At 46.4% G+C, this 16,262-nt stretch overlaps 1 protein-coding gene across 1 annotated transcript in view; it reads left to right on the forward strand.

Moving 5' to 3' along the window:
* POLE (DNA polymerase epsilon, catalytic subunit) overlaps positions 1–16,262 on the forward strand; it is a 143,214-nt gene that overhangs the window by 26,057 nt on the left and 100,895 nt on the right. The window contains exons 7-15 of the mRNA XM_069760226.1: positions 300–441; positions 840–920; positions 1,006–1,113; positions 1,447–1,557; positions 3,499–3,584; positions 3,659–3,778; positions 4,347–4,479; positions 13,259–13,372; positions 13,466–13,678. Of these exons, the coding sequence (XP_069616327.1) occupies positions 300–441; positions 840–920; positions 1,006–1,113; positions 1,447–1,557; positions 3,499–3,584; positions 3,659–3,778; positions 4,347–4,479; positions 13,259–13,372; positions 13,466–13,678 (1,108 nt within the window). The remainder of the gene's footprint in view (positions 1–299; positions 442–839; positions 921–1,005; positions 1,114–1,446; positions 1,558–3,498; positions 3,585–3,658; positions 3,779–4,346; positions 4,480–13,258; positions 13,373–13,465; positions 13,679–16,262) is intronic.

A 16,262-nucleotide genomic window follows, 5' to 3' on the forward strand; every position in this document is an offset into this window, starting at 1 on the left:
GAAGTCGGTAAGTCAAACCTCCAACTTGGACTCCTCGTTTTCCACGACTCCGACTCTACCAAAATGGGCTCCTACGCCGACTCCACGACTCCGACTCCACAGCCCTGCTGTAAGGGGCATTCATATTGAATCTCAGGCGGTGCTTAAATAGTTGCAACACAGTAAGATTATAACAATGGAGTTGATTTAATACAGCTTAGGTCACGGGTTTTGTCTGAGGAAGCTCTGATAATGCAGATATTCTATGTAGATTTGGTCTCCTTACTGTATATTTCACCTACGGTGATGCATTTTTGCAGTGCTTTGACTGGTAATAGCTTGGCTCCTGAAGAGGATGGTCCGTCTAAGAAGATATCTGATCAGATGGAGAACATAATTGATATGCGAGAATATGATGTTCCCTACCATGTGCGGCTTTCTATCGATCTTAAAATACATGTGGTACGTGTAACATTATCACCAATCTATTTCTAATCCAATTTTTGAAAGAAAAACGTGAACTGACTCCTACTAGCTTTATTGTCAACTCAACCATATTTGGTTTATTCTTTTGCAGGCTTTTTAGTCAATGGAAGCCTGTAGTTAGCAGCCTTTAGCCTTGTGCATACTGTAGTGACCTGTTGTATCAGTCTCCATAAATGAAGCGGTCATTTCCATTCTGAAGCAATTATTATTTTTAGCCGTACACTGCACTTATAATGCGAATCGTGTTGTCCACTTGGATATCCAGATTGTCACTTATATGATGAGCTTTGCTACACTACAACAACTACTAATCATAATTTGCATCTTGGACATGTTCTCCTAAGAACATCATCTAACAACTTCTCTGTCATCAGGCTCACTGGTATAATATTAGATATCGAGGAAGCACTGCACCCCCAGAAATCATAAGACGTGATGACCTTGTGGAAAGGCCGGTAAGCAATGCTTAATGTTTATTAATATTGTTCTTCTATATTCTCTTACTATATCGTGTATTAACCTTTTTTATGTCTGTTTTAGGATCCAGTGGTGTTAGCTTTTGACATAGAAACCACAAAGCTGCCATTGAAGTTTCCCGATGCTGAAACTGACCAGATTATGATGATCTCCTACATGATTGATGGACAGGTTAGTCTAACATTGCTGGATTCTGATTCCTGGCCTCTAGAGTTAAACGTCCTATTTCTGTTGTGTACTCATTGGGGTGTATGCCAGTAATCTAGTAGGCCTCACTGTGCCGCGGAGCTGAAGCTTTGGCTCCTTCCAAGTGAAAGAGCAGGAAAAATCAGCAAGGCTTTCCATTCATCTTTACGATCACTGGGTGAGCAAAGTTTGGAACCCCACCAATCATAACGTGATGGCATATCCTAGTAATAAGGCATCACTATGAGACTTGAATACTTATTATTTAGGCCCCTATTTCTTTGTGTATGTATACATTAACGCTTTACTTTATTTTAGGGTTATCTAATCACAAACCGGGAGATTGTCTCTGAAGACATTGAAGATTTTGAGTTCACCCCTAAACCAGAATATGAGGGTCCTTTTTGTATTTTCAATGAGCCTGATGAGGTAAATTTCTCAGTGTACAGTCTATATTCAGTTTATGAAACTCTTCAAATGTTTTACATATGTAGGAAATATGCATTTGTACAATTTTTGAGCTTGGACTACTGTTACTGAGATGAACGGCCCCAATTGCCATATGCCTACAGTTGTGGACAAAAGTATTGACACCCCTGCAATTCTGTCAGATAATACTCAGTTTCTTACTGAAAATGATTGCAAACACATTCTTTGTTATTAATATCTTCATTTAATTTGTCTTAAATGAAAAAACACAAAGAATTGTCCTAAAGCCAAATTGGATATAATTCCACACCAAACATAAAAAAGGGGGTGGACAAAAGTATTGGCACTGTTCGAAAAATCATGTGATGCTTCTCTAATTTGTGTAATTAACAGCACCTGTAACTTACCTGTGGCACCTAACAGGTGTTGGCAATAACTAAATCACACTTGCAGCCAGTTGACATGGATTAAAGTGGACTCAACCTCTGTCCTGTGTCCTTGTGTGTACCACATTGAGCATGGAGAAAAGAAAGAAGACCAAAGAACTGTCTGAGGACTTGAGAAACCAAATTGTGAGGAAGCATGAGCAATCTCAAGGCTACAAGTCCATCTCCAAAGACCTGAATGTTCCTGTGTCTACCGTTCGCAGTGTCATCAAGAAGTTTAAAACCCATGGCACTGTGGCTAACCTCCCTAGATGTGGACGGAAAAAAAAAACTGACAAGAGATCCAAACAAGTTCAAGCTGCCCTGTAGTCCGAGGGTACAACAGTGTCAACCCGTACTATCCATTTCAAAAACCTGACCTGCACATCCAAACATAGACTCAGTGTGAACAGGTGCTGAACCTAGAGTCGCCAACTCATATTTAGTTAAGTAAATAAGGCAGCACACTGCAGCGCTAGAACATACAAACTTGAAATACGAAATTTGAACTGCATTACTGCACTAGAAATATGAAAAATGAGAGCGTTTAGCGCATAAAAATGGCCAATTTTATGAGTTGGCGACTCTAGGTTCAGCACCTGTTCACACTGAGTCTATGTTTGGATGTGCAGGTCAGGTTTTTGAAATGTATTCTCTAGCCTTCTGATCGTGCACTCCGCCTCCTCCTAGCTTCAGGTGTTTTAATTACAGCAGGTCCAGTACCCCTCCACAGAGAGAGAGAATTTTAGTCTAGGAAGAGGTTTCACATGTACCCATTTAGATGGAGACGTTCATTCTCAGCGAGGTAAGGCAAGCATAGGACCTGGTATAAGAGAGATGCCGTAAAGGGGCTACCAGATACACATAAAATTGGCCATTTTTATGCGCTAAACGCTCTCATTTTTCATATTTCTAGTGCAGTAATGCAGTTCAAATTTCGTATTTCAAGTTTGTATGTTCTAGCGCTGCAGTGTGCTGCCTTATTTACTTTACTTAACCCGTACTATCCGTCAGCGTCTGGGGGATACGTTGAAGCGTTCTAGAGCTATAACCTCATAAAGTGACAGTGGTCAGAATGGCAAAAATTGGCTTGGTCATTAGGTACCAAATTGAATCACTAAGGGGTTAATGTATTGCCCAATAAGGGTCTAAAAGGTCCTTTGGGCAGCTTAAGCACCTTGGGGGGAGGGGGTTATGAAACTTTCCCTCTTAATGCTTCATGATGGAAACAGGCCAGTCTGTTGCTTGGAGATAACACTGCACGCCTCAAAATACACACACTTTTCAATTTTTATTTTTGAAAAGGAATTATATAGCCGCGTGTGAGAATATGGTTAGGATATTTTCACATGTACAGAATGGCAACACCTCTTTGTCGTGAGGCAAAACTGTCCACTTTGGCTTTTTTCTACCTACAGAAACCACACTTCTATATAGAACAGTTATGTGATGTAGGTGAGAAAGCCATTTTTAACAAACCAAATGTATCTCCAGTATGTCCTCCTCCTTCTTTCAGGCACATCTAATTCAGCGTTGGTTTGAGCACCTTCAGGAAACTAAACCAAATATAATTGTGACCTACAATGGCGACTTCTTTGACTGGTAAGTATTTTCAGCATTTATATTCTTGCTGTGGATGTTGTATGGAGAGAGGCTGATCTTTTGTTATGTTTCAGGCCTTTTGTTGAAACTCGTGCCACAGTTCATGGGATGAGCATGTTACAAGAGATTGGCTTTCAAAAAGACAGTCAAGGGGAGTACAAGTCTCCTTCCTGTATACATATGGATTGTCTCAGGTATATATTATTAAAGTTGTCCTAATACCTTTTTAAAGGGGTTATCTTGGACTTTAATCATTTTGTTTGTATGGGTCTAAGAATTAACAGGCAGATAGTTGCAAACTACCTGCCTGTTCTATCCAGCACTGATCCATACTGAGTAGTCACGGACTTCTTTAGGCGTTTCCCCTACTTCTGCTGACTTAACGCCGACAGAGCAATGTTTTTCTTTTCTGCTCTGTTGATGCGGCGTCTCGGCTCATGTCGTACTGATTGACAGCTGGCTCTCCAATTTCTTACTGCAGGCAGCAAGCTGTCAAAAAGCATGTTGTCTGCAAAGACAATAGAGTTGACTGGAAGAAACTGTGCTGCTCTGTTGACGAGAGATGAAACTGATTCAGCTGTCCCCGTGCAGAATAGCAGCTACCTTCCTTTTAGATCTTGGCTTCATACAGAAAAATATAATGAATCCAATCTAACCCCCTTTTAATTAGCTGCTTCTGACTGTTAAACTGCTTGCCTAACAGGAAGGTTATCATATCTTATCAGCTGTATGAGTCAAGAATTATTTTTTTCTCTATTGTAGGTGGGTAAAGAGAGATAGTTACCTTCCTGTTGGAAGCCATAACCTAAAGGCAGCTGCAAAGGCTAAATTGGGCTATGACCCAGTAGAGCTGGATCCAGAGGAGATGTGTCGTATGGCCACAGAAGAACCACAGGTAAAACTTGTACCGGTATAAAATTAAGACCGGTTTGCTTTTCAATAAGCAATAACAAAAAAAAACAACAACAACAAAAAAAAAAAAAAGAGAAGCCAATCTATTTAAAAAGTTAACCAAAAGTGAGCACTTGTAATGTAATAGTCTGTAAAATGGGTTGGGGGAATATGGCATGACAGCCAGTCCGTTCATTGTATAGTTGTTTGCAAAGGTCCAAATTAGGATCAACAGTAGAGTTTTCAGAATAACCATGGCTTACATGGCAATATTTGGTTGCACTTAATTGGACTTGGTAGTTTATATATTTATTTGTAGCAACATTAAAAGAAGGATGCCACATTAATTTGTCCAAGCTGTATCCGCTTAGTAAAGACTCAAGATTGAAAAGGAAAGTAAGGTCCTTAACAGACCATTGTTGAACCCTCTAAGGGGTGAATTTTCTGAACAGGACAGCCCAGATCTGAAACAGAAACATTATCCTGGTGTACTTTTCAGAGTGGGAAAAAAATATTTATAATGGTCATGTGGTAATGGCCATCAGTATAGAAGATATGCCCCCTTCCCGATGTAAAAATGAATATATACATAAAAGATTAAATATGCCATATTTCCCGGCGTATCAGACTACTTTATAACCCCTGAAAATCTTCTCAAAAGTCAGTGGTCGTCTTGTACGCCGGGTGCCGTATTTAGTGAAGCAAGCTGCAGGCGTCCAGCGCGCCAAGGGTATGGAAAAAAGAGAGAGCGGCCTGCGCTGCTTCACTGCAGTCCTCAGTAGAGATGGGCGAACCCGAACAGTAAAGTTCCGTACTGCTTGGGTTCGGCTGCCTGAACACATGTTCATGACAGTGCGGCAAACGCTGCTTCTGATCGGCAGAGAAATCATCCTCGCTGGTCAGAGAGCTGCGATTCCCACGATGTCAAAAGACAGCATGAGCGCTCAGCTGTGATCGGAGGTATAAACGTTACCTCCGGTCACTGGTGTCAGCTGATGGGACAACTGCCCTGTAAATAAATACGGTTGTTAAAAAACCTGCGTGGGTTGCCCCCTATTTTTGATAACCAGCCAGACAAAACTCTCACAGTTGGGGGCTGCAACCGTCAGCTTCAGCAAGGTTAGTTATCAAAAACAGAGGGGTCCCCATGCTGTTTTTTATAATTATTTAAATAACTTTTTAAAAAATGGCGTGGAGCCCCACCCATTCTTGCTAAAGCTCACAGCTGGGGGCTGGAATTCTCAGGCTGGTAAGGGGCCATTGTTATTGGCACCCCCCAGTCTAAAAACAGTAGCCTGCAGCTGCCCAGAAAAGGCACATCCATTAGATTCGCCAATTCTGGCGCTTTACACGGCTCTTCCCACTTGCCCTGTAGCGGTGGCAAGTGGGGTAATATTTGTGGGGTTGATGTCACCTTTGTATTGTCCGGTGACATCATGCCCATGGATTACTAATGGAGAGGCAATATGGTAAATAAGGACACAGCCAGCTAAGTCCTTTCTTAGAAATTAAATAAAAATGGAAAACTGTGTTTCTTTCTCACTTCATTGGTGGACAAAGGTAACCATGGGTGTATGCTGCTGTTGCTAGGAGGCTGACACTGTGCAAATAAAGAAGAAATAACTCCTCCCCAGTAGTATACACCCTCCGACAGGCACCAGGCAACTCAGTTTTTGCTTAGTGTCTGTAGGAGGCGGACCTGGAGCTAACACCAGATCCGCATTTGTTTTTTCTTTCAGGTTTTGTGTGTTTATTATTCCTTTTCCCTTTTTGTTTCAGATGCTTCTTTTGGGGCTACAGGGTGCAGTTCTCTCGCCCTGATTCCCCACAGTAAGCGACCGAGAGAGCAGTGCGTCATCGCCCACATCGCACCCTCTCGGATCCGCTGGGCAGGACTTCGATTCATGTCACTCTGGGGTGTTCATGTTCGCTATCGGTGGCCAGTCCTTGCCCTGTTACCCCCCCCCCCCCCCATCCCTCTTCTTGGAGTGGGCTGAGAGGAAGACTGTGGTCACTTCCAGTGACCCCATCCCCCTGTTTAGGGGTTGACACCATCTTCTGCACTGGCTGAAATAGCGCGGGAAGGAGGACTTCTTTTCCAGGACATCTTCCGCGGTATGAGGGCTCCTGACGCGTCCCTCGTCTTCAGGTAGGGGGATCTTGAATCAACGATAACCCCCCCACCCCCCCAACCTATCCCCTCACCTTTGCAGTGGCGGTGTCTCTTTGCAGGGAACACAGGACGGCTGCCTCTGGTTTCCTGCGCCGCACCAGTCAGTGCCGATCTTCCCCTTTTTTTTCGTCCGCTAGAGCGTCATGCAGCTTTCATTATCCCCTTCTCCCTTTCAAATTTCACGCCCGTTTTTTCAGGCGCGCGCCGTTCTTTTCTTCAGCGGGTTTTTCTGTCCCGGCCCGTCACGCCCCCAGCGTCTTTGCCCTGCCCAGTGTCCCCGCAGGCACGCCTTCCCCGGGAACCAGCACCGACAGGGGCGTTTCTCTTGGGAGGTTCTCCCTCTCTCCCTTCTGCGCCTGGCCACGCCCACGTCCGGCGCGTTCTTCTGCGGTTCTCGGAGTGAAGCAGACTTCCTCCTCCTGCCTGGATCGCGTCGCGTTGTGCACTAGGATCCCCGGGGGACACGGACTACCGTACTGCCGCTGGGTTTTGGTAGGCCTGCGTTGCTTCCACCCCTGGCCTGTAGTCCTCCCAGCAGTATCGTCTCTGCTTCTGCTGCTAGTGGCTCTATCTCCACCTATGTCCATCCCCGCAGGGGCCCCCGGCTATACCACTACGGCCCTTCATTACGCCTGTGCCCGCTGTAAGAAAAAGTGGGCCTCAGGTCAGCCATCTCCTTTCTGCCCGTCCTGCGTTCATCCTATCATGTCCGCCCCTCAGGAAGCTCCTATGTCTCGGGATGAGTGCAACCCCCTCCCCCGTAGGGGGCTGTTGCAATGTCTCAGTCAGTGTCTGACTTGACAAAAGTGTCTCAGTCCCTGGTCCAGGCACTTGAACGTATCCCGCTTCTATCTAATGCCACCAGTGCCACGAACTCCTCCCATGGCGATTCGCTCGCACCTGTCCAAGACCCTCAGAGGCAGACTTGAAAAAAGATACAGAAAGAGGACCCTATCTAGATCCTCTTCCAGTTCACCGGACCACACCGGGATACCCCTATCTGCCCGTTCCCCCTCCTCGCAGGCGGACGTCGGGTCTGACGTAACCTCTGTCGGAGTCTGACTGGGATGCAGATCAGACTTCCGGAACACAGGATATGGTTGATAGCCTTATTTCGGCTATTAGTCAGACGCTTGAGCTTAAGGAGGATAAGACAACCTCTCAGGACGTCTCCGTTGCATTTAAACGGATTAAACGTCCCTCTAGAGTTTTTTCCCAATTACTAAGAGTTTGACAACACTACGTCCACACACTGGGAAAACCCTGGTAAACGTTTCCCTGGCAGGAAACGGCTGGACATTTTATACCCTTTTCACTCAGACCTTGTTAGCAAATGGTCCGAGTCTCCTAAGGTAGACCTGCCTGTGTCTAGATTATCCTCAGACTGTTTTGTCTATTCTGGACGCAGAATCTCTTAGGATCCCACGGACAGACAAATCGGGGCATTATCCAAATCGGCATTTGAGGCTTCTGGAGCCTCCCTCTGTCCTAGTTTCGCCTCTTCATGGGTAGCAAAAGCTGTGTCAGCCTGGGCCAAGAACCTGCGCAGAGGCATTTTAGCCTCTGCTCCTGCTGAGGAACTGTCTGATTTGGCGGATCAGATTTCTCTTGCGGGTAAATACCTCATGAATGCCTCCCTGGATGCGGCTGCTTGCTCAGCAAGGGCTAACAGTAACATTGTGGCCATTCGCCGGATTCTTTGGCTTAAAGCTTGGAACGCAGATCTCGCTTCTAAAAAAAAAATCCCTCACTGGTCTGCCCTTCCAGGGCTCCAGACTCTTCGGCACACAGCTAAATGATCTCGGACGCTACGGGTGGTAAGAGTACCTCCTTACCTCAGTCTAAGCCTAGGCGTCCCTTCAACAAGAGGCGTCCCTTCAACAAGAGGGGCCCCCAGTCCTTTCGGTCCTTTACCTCCTCAGGAAACCCCACTCATCAGGACTGGTCCTCCTCACAAGGAGACCGGAGGAAGCCCTCCTTCAGGCCTCCCCCGGGCTGGAGAGCTAAGAGCCACTCCTCAAAACCGGCTGGGCTTCGAGGCCACAGATTTTCTAATAAATGACGGGTCGCCCCCACCTGGAAATCCTTCCAGAGTGGGAGGCCGGCTTCTTCTGTTCTCAGAAGTTTGGCTATCGGTAGTCGACGACGCCTGGGTCAGGGAGATCGTCACCTCAGGCTACAAGATAAAATTTTCTTTGCCCCAAGGAAGACGTTTCTTTCTCTCTCGTCCTCCCATCTCCCAGGGCTTCTCCAGGCCGTCGATTCTCTCCTCGCCTCAGGAGTTATAGTTCCGGTTCCTTATCGCGAGCGATTTTCGGGTTTTTACTCAAACCTGTTTGTGGTTCCAAAAAAGGACGGCTCTCTCCATCCAATTTTGGATCTCAAGCGGTTAAACCGCCATCTCCGAATTTGACACTTCAAAATGGAATCACTACGCTCGGTGATTGCGTCCGTGGAACTGAAAGAATTTCTGTGTTCTGTGGACATTCGGGATGCGTACCTACACATCCCGATTTGCGTACAGCATCAGAGGTTCCTCCAGTTCGCGATCCAAGTACATCATTACCAGTTTACGTCTCTCCCTTTCGGTCTGGCGTCTGCTCCCAGGGTCTTTGCGAAGGTCATGGCCATTCTGCGTTCAAAGGGGATTCTCGTAATCCCATACCTCGACGATCTCCTGATCAAGGGTTCATCTTGTTGGGATTGCAGCCAGAGCCTCCATCTTATTCGCCTCGGCTGGATAATCAACTATCAGAAGTCCTCCTTGATTCCAACCCAACGGCTGGATTTCCTGGGCATGGAATTCGACACCTCTCTGGCTCAGGTCTTCCTCCCCAAGGAGAAGTTCCTTTCTCTTCGTAGGGGTGTCAAATGGGGGGAAAATGATCACTTCCATGGAAGCGGTTCCCTATGCTCAGTTCCACTCTCGCCCCCTCCAGCTGGCCCTTCTGGCTGCCTGGGACAGGAACCCATTTTTCCTGGACCGCCCGCTTTGCCTCTCTTCCAAGGATGCTATCCACCTCCATTCTGCGCGGGAGGTCATTTCTTCCCCCCCCCACCCCCCCACACTGGTAGGTCATCACCACCGACGCCAGCCTCCAGGGTTGGGGAGCAGTCTTTCTCCACCTCACGGCCCAGGGCTGCCGGACTGCTCAAGAGGCGCGTCTTCCTATCAACCTTTTGGAAATCAGAGCCATCTTCCTAGCCCTCATCCGCTGGCAGTCCCTCCTCTCGGGAAAGCCGGTCCGCATTAAGTCGGACAACGCCACCGCCGTGGCTTACATAAATTATAAGGGAGGGACTCGCAGCAGACAGGTCATGATGGAAGTAGCAAAAATTCTGCGTTGGGCGGAGAGCCACGTTCCCTCTATCAGCCGTCCACATCCCAGGGGTGGACAATTGGGAAGCCGACTTCCTCAGTCGCCAAGGCCTCATGGCGGGCGAGTGGTCTCTCCTCCCCTCAATCTTCAGCCAGATTTGTCAGAGGTGGGGCCTTCCAGATGTTGACTTAATGGCATCCCGGGCAAACAACAAGGTTCCCCAGTACGTTTCCAGATCTCTGGAACCGATAGCCGTCGGATGCGACGCTCTTGTGATCTTGTGGGCCCAGTTCCAGATGCCTTATCTGTTCCAACCCCTCGCTTTGATCCCAAGGGTAGTAAAAAAGATCAAGACAGAAGGGGTCCCTGTACTCTTGGTAGCTCTAGATTGGCCTCGCAGGGCCTGGTATGCGGAACTAGTGAACATGCTATCGGACGTTCCATGGAGACTTCCTGATCGTCCAGATCTTCTTTTGGAGGGGCCCCTCTTCCACCCGAATTCTTGGTCTCTGAATTTAATGGTATGGCCATTGAGGCCACGGTCCTGAAGGACGCGGGTTTTTCTCACAGCGTCATCCAGACTATGATAAAAGCGAGAAAACCAGATTCCTCGATGTTGGAAGGCCTTTTTCTGATATTGTGAGGACAAGTGTTTTTCCTATGGTTTTTTCCCTTCCATCCCTTCTCGGTTTCCTTCAAGCGGGTCTTGATTCGGGACTTTCACTGAGCACCTTGAAGAGTCAGATTTCCGCTCTGTCCATCCTTTTTTAAAAGAGACCTGGCCTCTCTTCCACAGGTGAGGACCTTTTTATCCAAGGGGTCGCTCATATAGTTCTCCCTTATCATCCTCCTATCGAGCCTTGGGACCTCAACCTCGTGTTAGACGCCCTCCAGCGTGCGCCTTCTGAACAGATTTGGGACATCTTCTCGCTTCTATCTTGGAAGGTGGCCTTCTTGGTCGCCATCACCTTGATTAGGAGAGTGTCTGAGCTGGCAGCATTGTCCTGTCGTTCTCCCTTTCTAATCCTGCACCAGGACAAGGTGATTCTTCGACCGGTTCCTTCCTTTCTACCAAAGGTAGTTTCGGCTTTTCACATCAATGAGGACATCGTCCTCCCTTCCTTGTGCCCTTCCCCGGTTCATCCCTTGGAAAAATCTCTTCACAAGTTGGATGTGGTCAGGGCTATCCGGATTTCTCACCAGAATTGCCTCTTTTCATCAGGCCGATCCTTTGTTTGTCGTCCCGGAAGGGCGTAGAAAGGGACTCCCCGCCTCCAAGTCCACAATTGCTCGTTGGATCCGTTCGGTGGTTCTGGAGGTATACAGTGTCCAAAGCAAACAGCCTCCTTCGGGGGTGAAGGCTCACTCTACCCGGGCTGTGGGAGCTTCCTGGGCAGTTCGTCACCAAGCTTCGGCCTCACAGGTTTGCAAGGCCGCAACGTGGTCATCCATTCACACCTTTGTAAAATTCTACAAGGTGCATACTCGGGCTTCTGCGGAAGCGAGCCTGGGTAGGAGGATACTGCAGGCGGCAGTTTCTCACCGGCCGACCTAACTCTTTTTTTTTTTTTTTTTTTTCTGCAGAATATCCCGCCATAGGGACTGCTTTTGGACGTCCCATAGTTACCTGGGTCCCCCAATGAAGCGAGAAAGAGAGGGATTTTTTGTTCTTACCGTAAAATCTTTCTTGGAGCCTTCATTGGGGGACACAGCACCCTCCCTTTAGGTTGTACAGTGTTGGCTAACGTGCCGTTGTTGTGGGTTGGTACATAGGTTGAGTTTGTTATTTGTTCCTACTACTGCTTTTGCACCAACTGAGTTGCCTGGTGCCTGTCGGAGGGTTTATACTGCCGGGGAGGAGTTTCTTCTTCTTTATTTGCATAGTGTCAGCCTCCTAGCGACAGCAGCATATACACCCATGGTTACCTGTGTCCCCCAATGAAGGCTCCAAGAGAGATTTTACGGTAAGAACCAAAAATCCCTCTTTTGTTTTAACGCCTAATTCCAGTGAAACCCTCGAACTGCTGTCATAAACCAAAATAAAAACAAACAATATACCGTACCTGAAGACACACAAGAGCACAGTAAAACCAAAAACACTCTTACAAAAATAATCACAGTAATCAGCAAGTGCTAGTAAAGAGATGTAAAAAACAGGGTATTTGGTTGATACGTTTTTTGCAAAAAATGTATACTAAGCTGCTCCACCAAACATCAAGGTATACCCATATAGAGCAGTCCTAACTGATGTATGTAATCTCTAGCTGATGTAGTTAAAAACCTGATCATCTGTATATTACCTGTATGAGCAGGGTTCAGAGAGGGAATGTCCATGTGGACACGCTGAATGGAACAGCTTTTGTGTAGATAGCCCACAAGGAGTGGTGGATAACTTCCTAATCTTGTAGACACAAGAGAACAATTATGGAAACAAACACATGGGCTACTTGCACAGTGAACAAGTCTATAGGAGCATGTTCACACACTACCAAGAGACTTGAAGACACAAAAGAGCACAGTAAAATCTAAAACACTCCGTTACAAAAAAATCACAGTAATCAGCAAGTGCTAGTAAAAAGATGTACTAGCACTTGCTGATTTACTGTGATTTTTTTTTTTTTTTGTAACGGAGTGTTATTGATTTTACTGTGCTCTTTTGTGTTTTCAAGTCTCTTGGTGGTGTGTGAACATGTTCCTACAGACTTGTTCACTGTGCAAGTAGCCCATGTGTTTGTTTCCACAATATACCGTACCTGTCTGTCATTCTGTCCCACGCCATAATCCATGTCTGGGGGATAAACCGTTTTCAAGCCTGGACAGTGCCAAGATGTAACCGTCCAGGCTGAGAACCACTGGTGATTGAACTGCTGTGAAACAGACAGAAATGCTGGAATGATGCTTTAAAAAAACACTGCAGTTCTCAAATTCAGTCAGGGGGAAAAGTGTGCATGAGATTTCTTAAATCTCATAGCTTTTCTTTGCACTGTGAAAAGCTTTTAATTTGTATGAAAAAATGCAGTAAAAGCTGCTTGTGAACAGTCTTATTCTTCTGATTGAACGGTTTCAAATATGTAGCTGTTTAGAAATTAATTTTGATTTTCTGGATGAAATGTCTTTGTGCAAACATTTCTAATTGTAGACAGTGCTACGTCGGCATAAGGAGACTTCTAGGCCTTACAATGCTCCTCTGGGAATTTAAATACGACGATATGAGCTGATTTGGTTTAATGGCTTAAAACCTAGCTATTTAGTGCCATTCTTTTATGTCTTATGCTGTGATTACATTATAGGTGCTGGCCACATACTCTGTATCTGATGCTGTTGCAACTTATTACATGTACATGAAGTATGTACATCCATTTATCTTCGCTCTCTGCACCATTATCCCTATGGAGCCTGATGAGGTAATATATCGACATTGCTTATTGTGCCACTTTAATGCTAACATTTTTACTTGCCTTACTCAATGTTCCCCTTACTGGTATGTTTGCACTTAGGTGTTGAGGAAAGGTTCCGGAACGCTGTGTGAGGCATTGCTGATGGTCCAGGCTTATCATGCAAATATAGTCTTCCCGAACAAACAGGAAACAGTGTTCAACAAGCTGACAAATGACGGCCATGTCTTGGACTCTGAGACCTATGTGGGTGGCCATGTGGAAGCTTTGGAGTCCGGTGTCTTCCGTAGTGACATTCCTTGCCGTTTCAAAATGGTGAGTTTCTTGAAAGAGATTGATCTTGAATGCATCTGGTGTTATATGGGACATACCCTAGACCTCATCTTCACCCGCCTCTGTTCCTTATCTAATCTCACAACCTCTCCCTTCCCCTTATCTGACCACCATCTACTCACCTTCTCTTCCTCGTTCTCCTCACCTGCCCCCCACGTCCAGTCAGTACCACATCCTCGCAGAAACCTTGCACACCTAGACATTCACAGACTCTCATATCTTCACTCCACGACACGGATAGCGCCACAGCTTTCTATTACTCCACCCTCACATCAGCCATAGACTGTTGCCCCTCTCATGCATGGCAAAGTGCGACAAATCAATAGGCAACCCTGGCATAACAACCTCACCAAAAAACTCCGACAAGCATCCAGGGTCGCTGAGCGGCACTGGAAAAAAACACGCCTGCCAGACAACTTCACCACTTTCAAACAAGCTACACTTGCCTTCAAACTAGCCCTCACTTCTGCTAAACAGACCTGCTAAACAGACCTATTTCACTAACCTTGTATCTTCACTATCCTACAACCCAAAACAACTGTTCAGCACATTTAACTCTCTCCTCCGCCCTCCACTGCCACCTCCAACTCCCCTAATCTCTTCTGAGGACTTTGCCACCTACTTCAAAAACAAGATCGACCAAACAAAGCAAACCTTTTCTTTTCCAGCACCCCAACCACTCCATATACCAGACCTCTGCCCCTCCCCAATAACTTCCCTCTCCAACATCACTGAAGGAGAACTTATTCGCCTCCTTTCCAAATCACACCTCACCACCTGTGCACTTGACCCCCATCCCTTTCCACTTGCTCCCCAACCTCACTAACACGCTCATTCCAGCCCTAACCCATCTCCTCAACCTATTGCTATCTTCTGGTACTTTCCCCTCTGCCTTCAAACATGCCACCATCACACCCATCCTCAAAAAAGCTAACCTTGACCCAACTGCTATGCCTAGCTATCGCCCCATATCACTGCTCCCGTTTGCTTCCTAACTCCTTGAGCAGCATGTCCATAGTCAACTTTCCTCCCACCTCTCATCTAACTCTCTCCTTTGACAACCTCCAATCTGGCTTCCGCCCCCACCATTCCACCAAAACTGCTCTGACCAAAATTACTGATGACTTACTCACAGCCAAAGCTAACAGACAGTTCTCGATCCTCCTCCTTCTCGATCTGTCCTCTGCTTTCGACACAGTCGACCACCTCCTACTGCTACAGATTCTTTCTTCCCTCGGCATCAAAAACCTTGCCCTGTCCTGGATTGCCTCATACCTTTCCGACCGCACATTTAGCGTTTCCCACTCCCACACTACCTCCTCACCCCGCCCCCTCTCTGTTGGAATCCCTCAAGGCTCTGTCCTAGGGCCTCTACTTTTTTCCATCTATACCCTTGGCCTAGGACAACTCATAAATTCCCATGGCTTCCAGTACCACCTACTGTATATGCGGATGACACTCAGATCTACCTCTCTTGCTCAGATGTACCCTCTCTTCTGTCCAGAATCCCGGAGTGTCTGTCAGACATATCCTCCTCCTTCAACTCTCGCTTCCTAAAACTCAATGTAGACAAAACCGAACTCCTCATCTTTCCCCCATCTCCCGTATCCCCCCTACCTGAACTATCTATTATAGTAAACGGCATCACGCTCTCTCCTGCACCTGAAAACCGCTGCCTCGGGGTAACTCTCGATTCTGCCCTGTCCTTCAAACCGCACGTCCAAACCCTTGCCACCTCCTGTCGCCTCCAACTCAAAAATATTGCCAGAATCCGTCCCTTCCTCAGCCCACAATCAACTAAAACTCTTGTGCATGCCCTCATCATCTCCCACCTCGATTACTGCAACACTCTCCTCTGCGGCCTCCCCGCTAACTCCCTTGCACCACTCCAGTCTGTCCTCAACTCTGCTGCTCGGCTAATCCATATTAAACACCTTCTTCTCCACGGTATTCACGGTGGAAAATGAAATGCTAGGTGAAATGCTAGGTGAAATCCCAAGAAACAATGAAAACCCTATATTAAGGGTCACCAATCTAACCCAAGAAGAGGTGCGAAACCGGCTAAATAAGATTAAAATAGATAAATCTCCGGGTCCGGATGGCATACACCCACGAGTACTAAGAGAACTAAGTAATGTAATAGATAAACCATTATTTCTTATTTTTAGGGACTCTATAGAGACAGGGTCTGTTCCGCAGGATTGGCGCATAGCAAATGTGGTGCCAATATTCAAAAAGGGCTCTAAAAGTGAACCTGGAAATTATAGGCCAGTAAGTCTAACCTCTATTGTTGGTAAAATATTTGAAGGGTTTCTGAGGGATGTTATTCTGGATTATCTCAATGAGAATAACTGTTTAACTCCATATCAGCATGGGTTTATGAGAAATCGCTCCTGTCAAACCAATCTAATCAGTTTTTATGAAGAGGTAAGCCATAGGCTGGACCACGGTGAGTCATTGGACGTGGTATATCTCGATTTTTCCAAAGCGTTTGATACCGTGCCGCACAAGAGGTTGGTACACAAAATGAGAATGCTTGGTCTGGGGGAAAATGTGTGTAAATGGG

Source organism: Ranitomeya imitator, chromosome 1, assembly GCF_032444005.1.
Source record: "Ranitomeya imitator isolate aRanImi1 chromosome 1, aRanImi1.pri, whole genome shotgun sequence".
Lineage (NCBI taxonomy): Eukaryota > Metazoa > Chordata > Amphibia > Anura > Dendrobatidae > Ranitomeya > Ranitomeya imitator.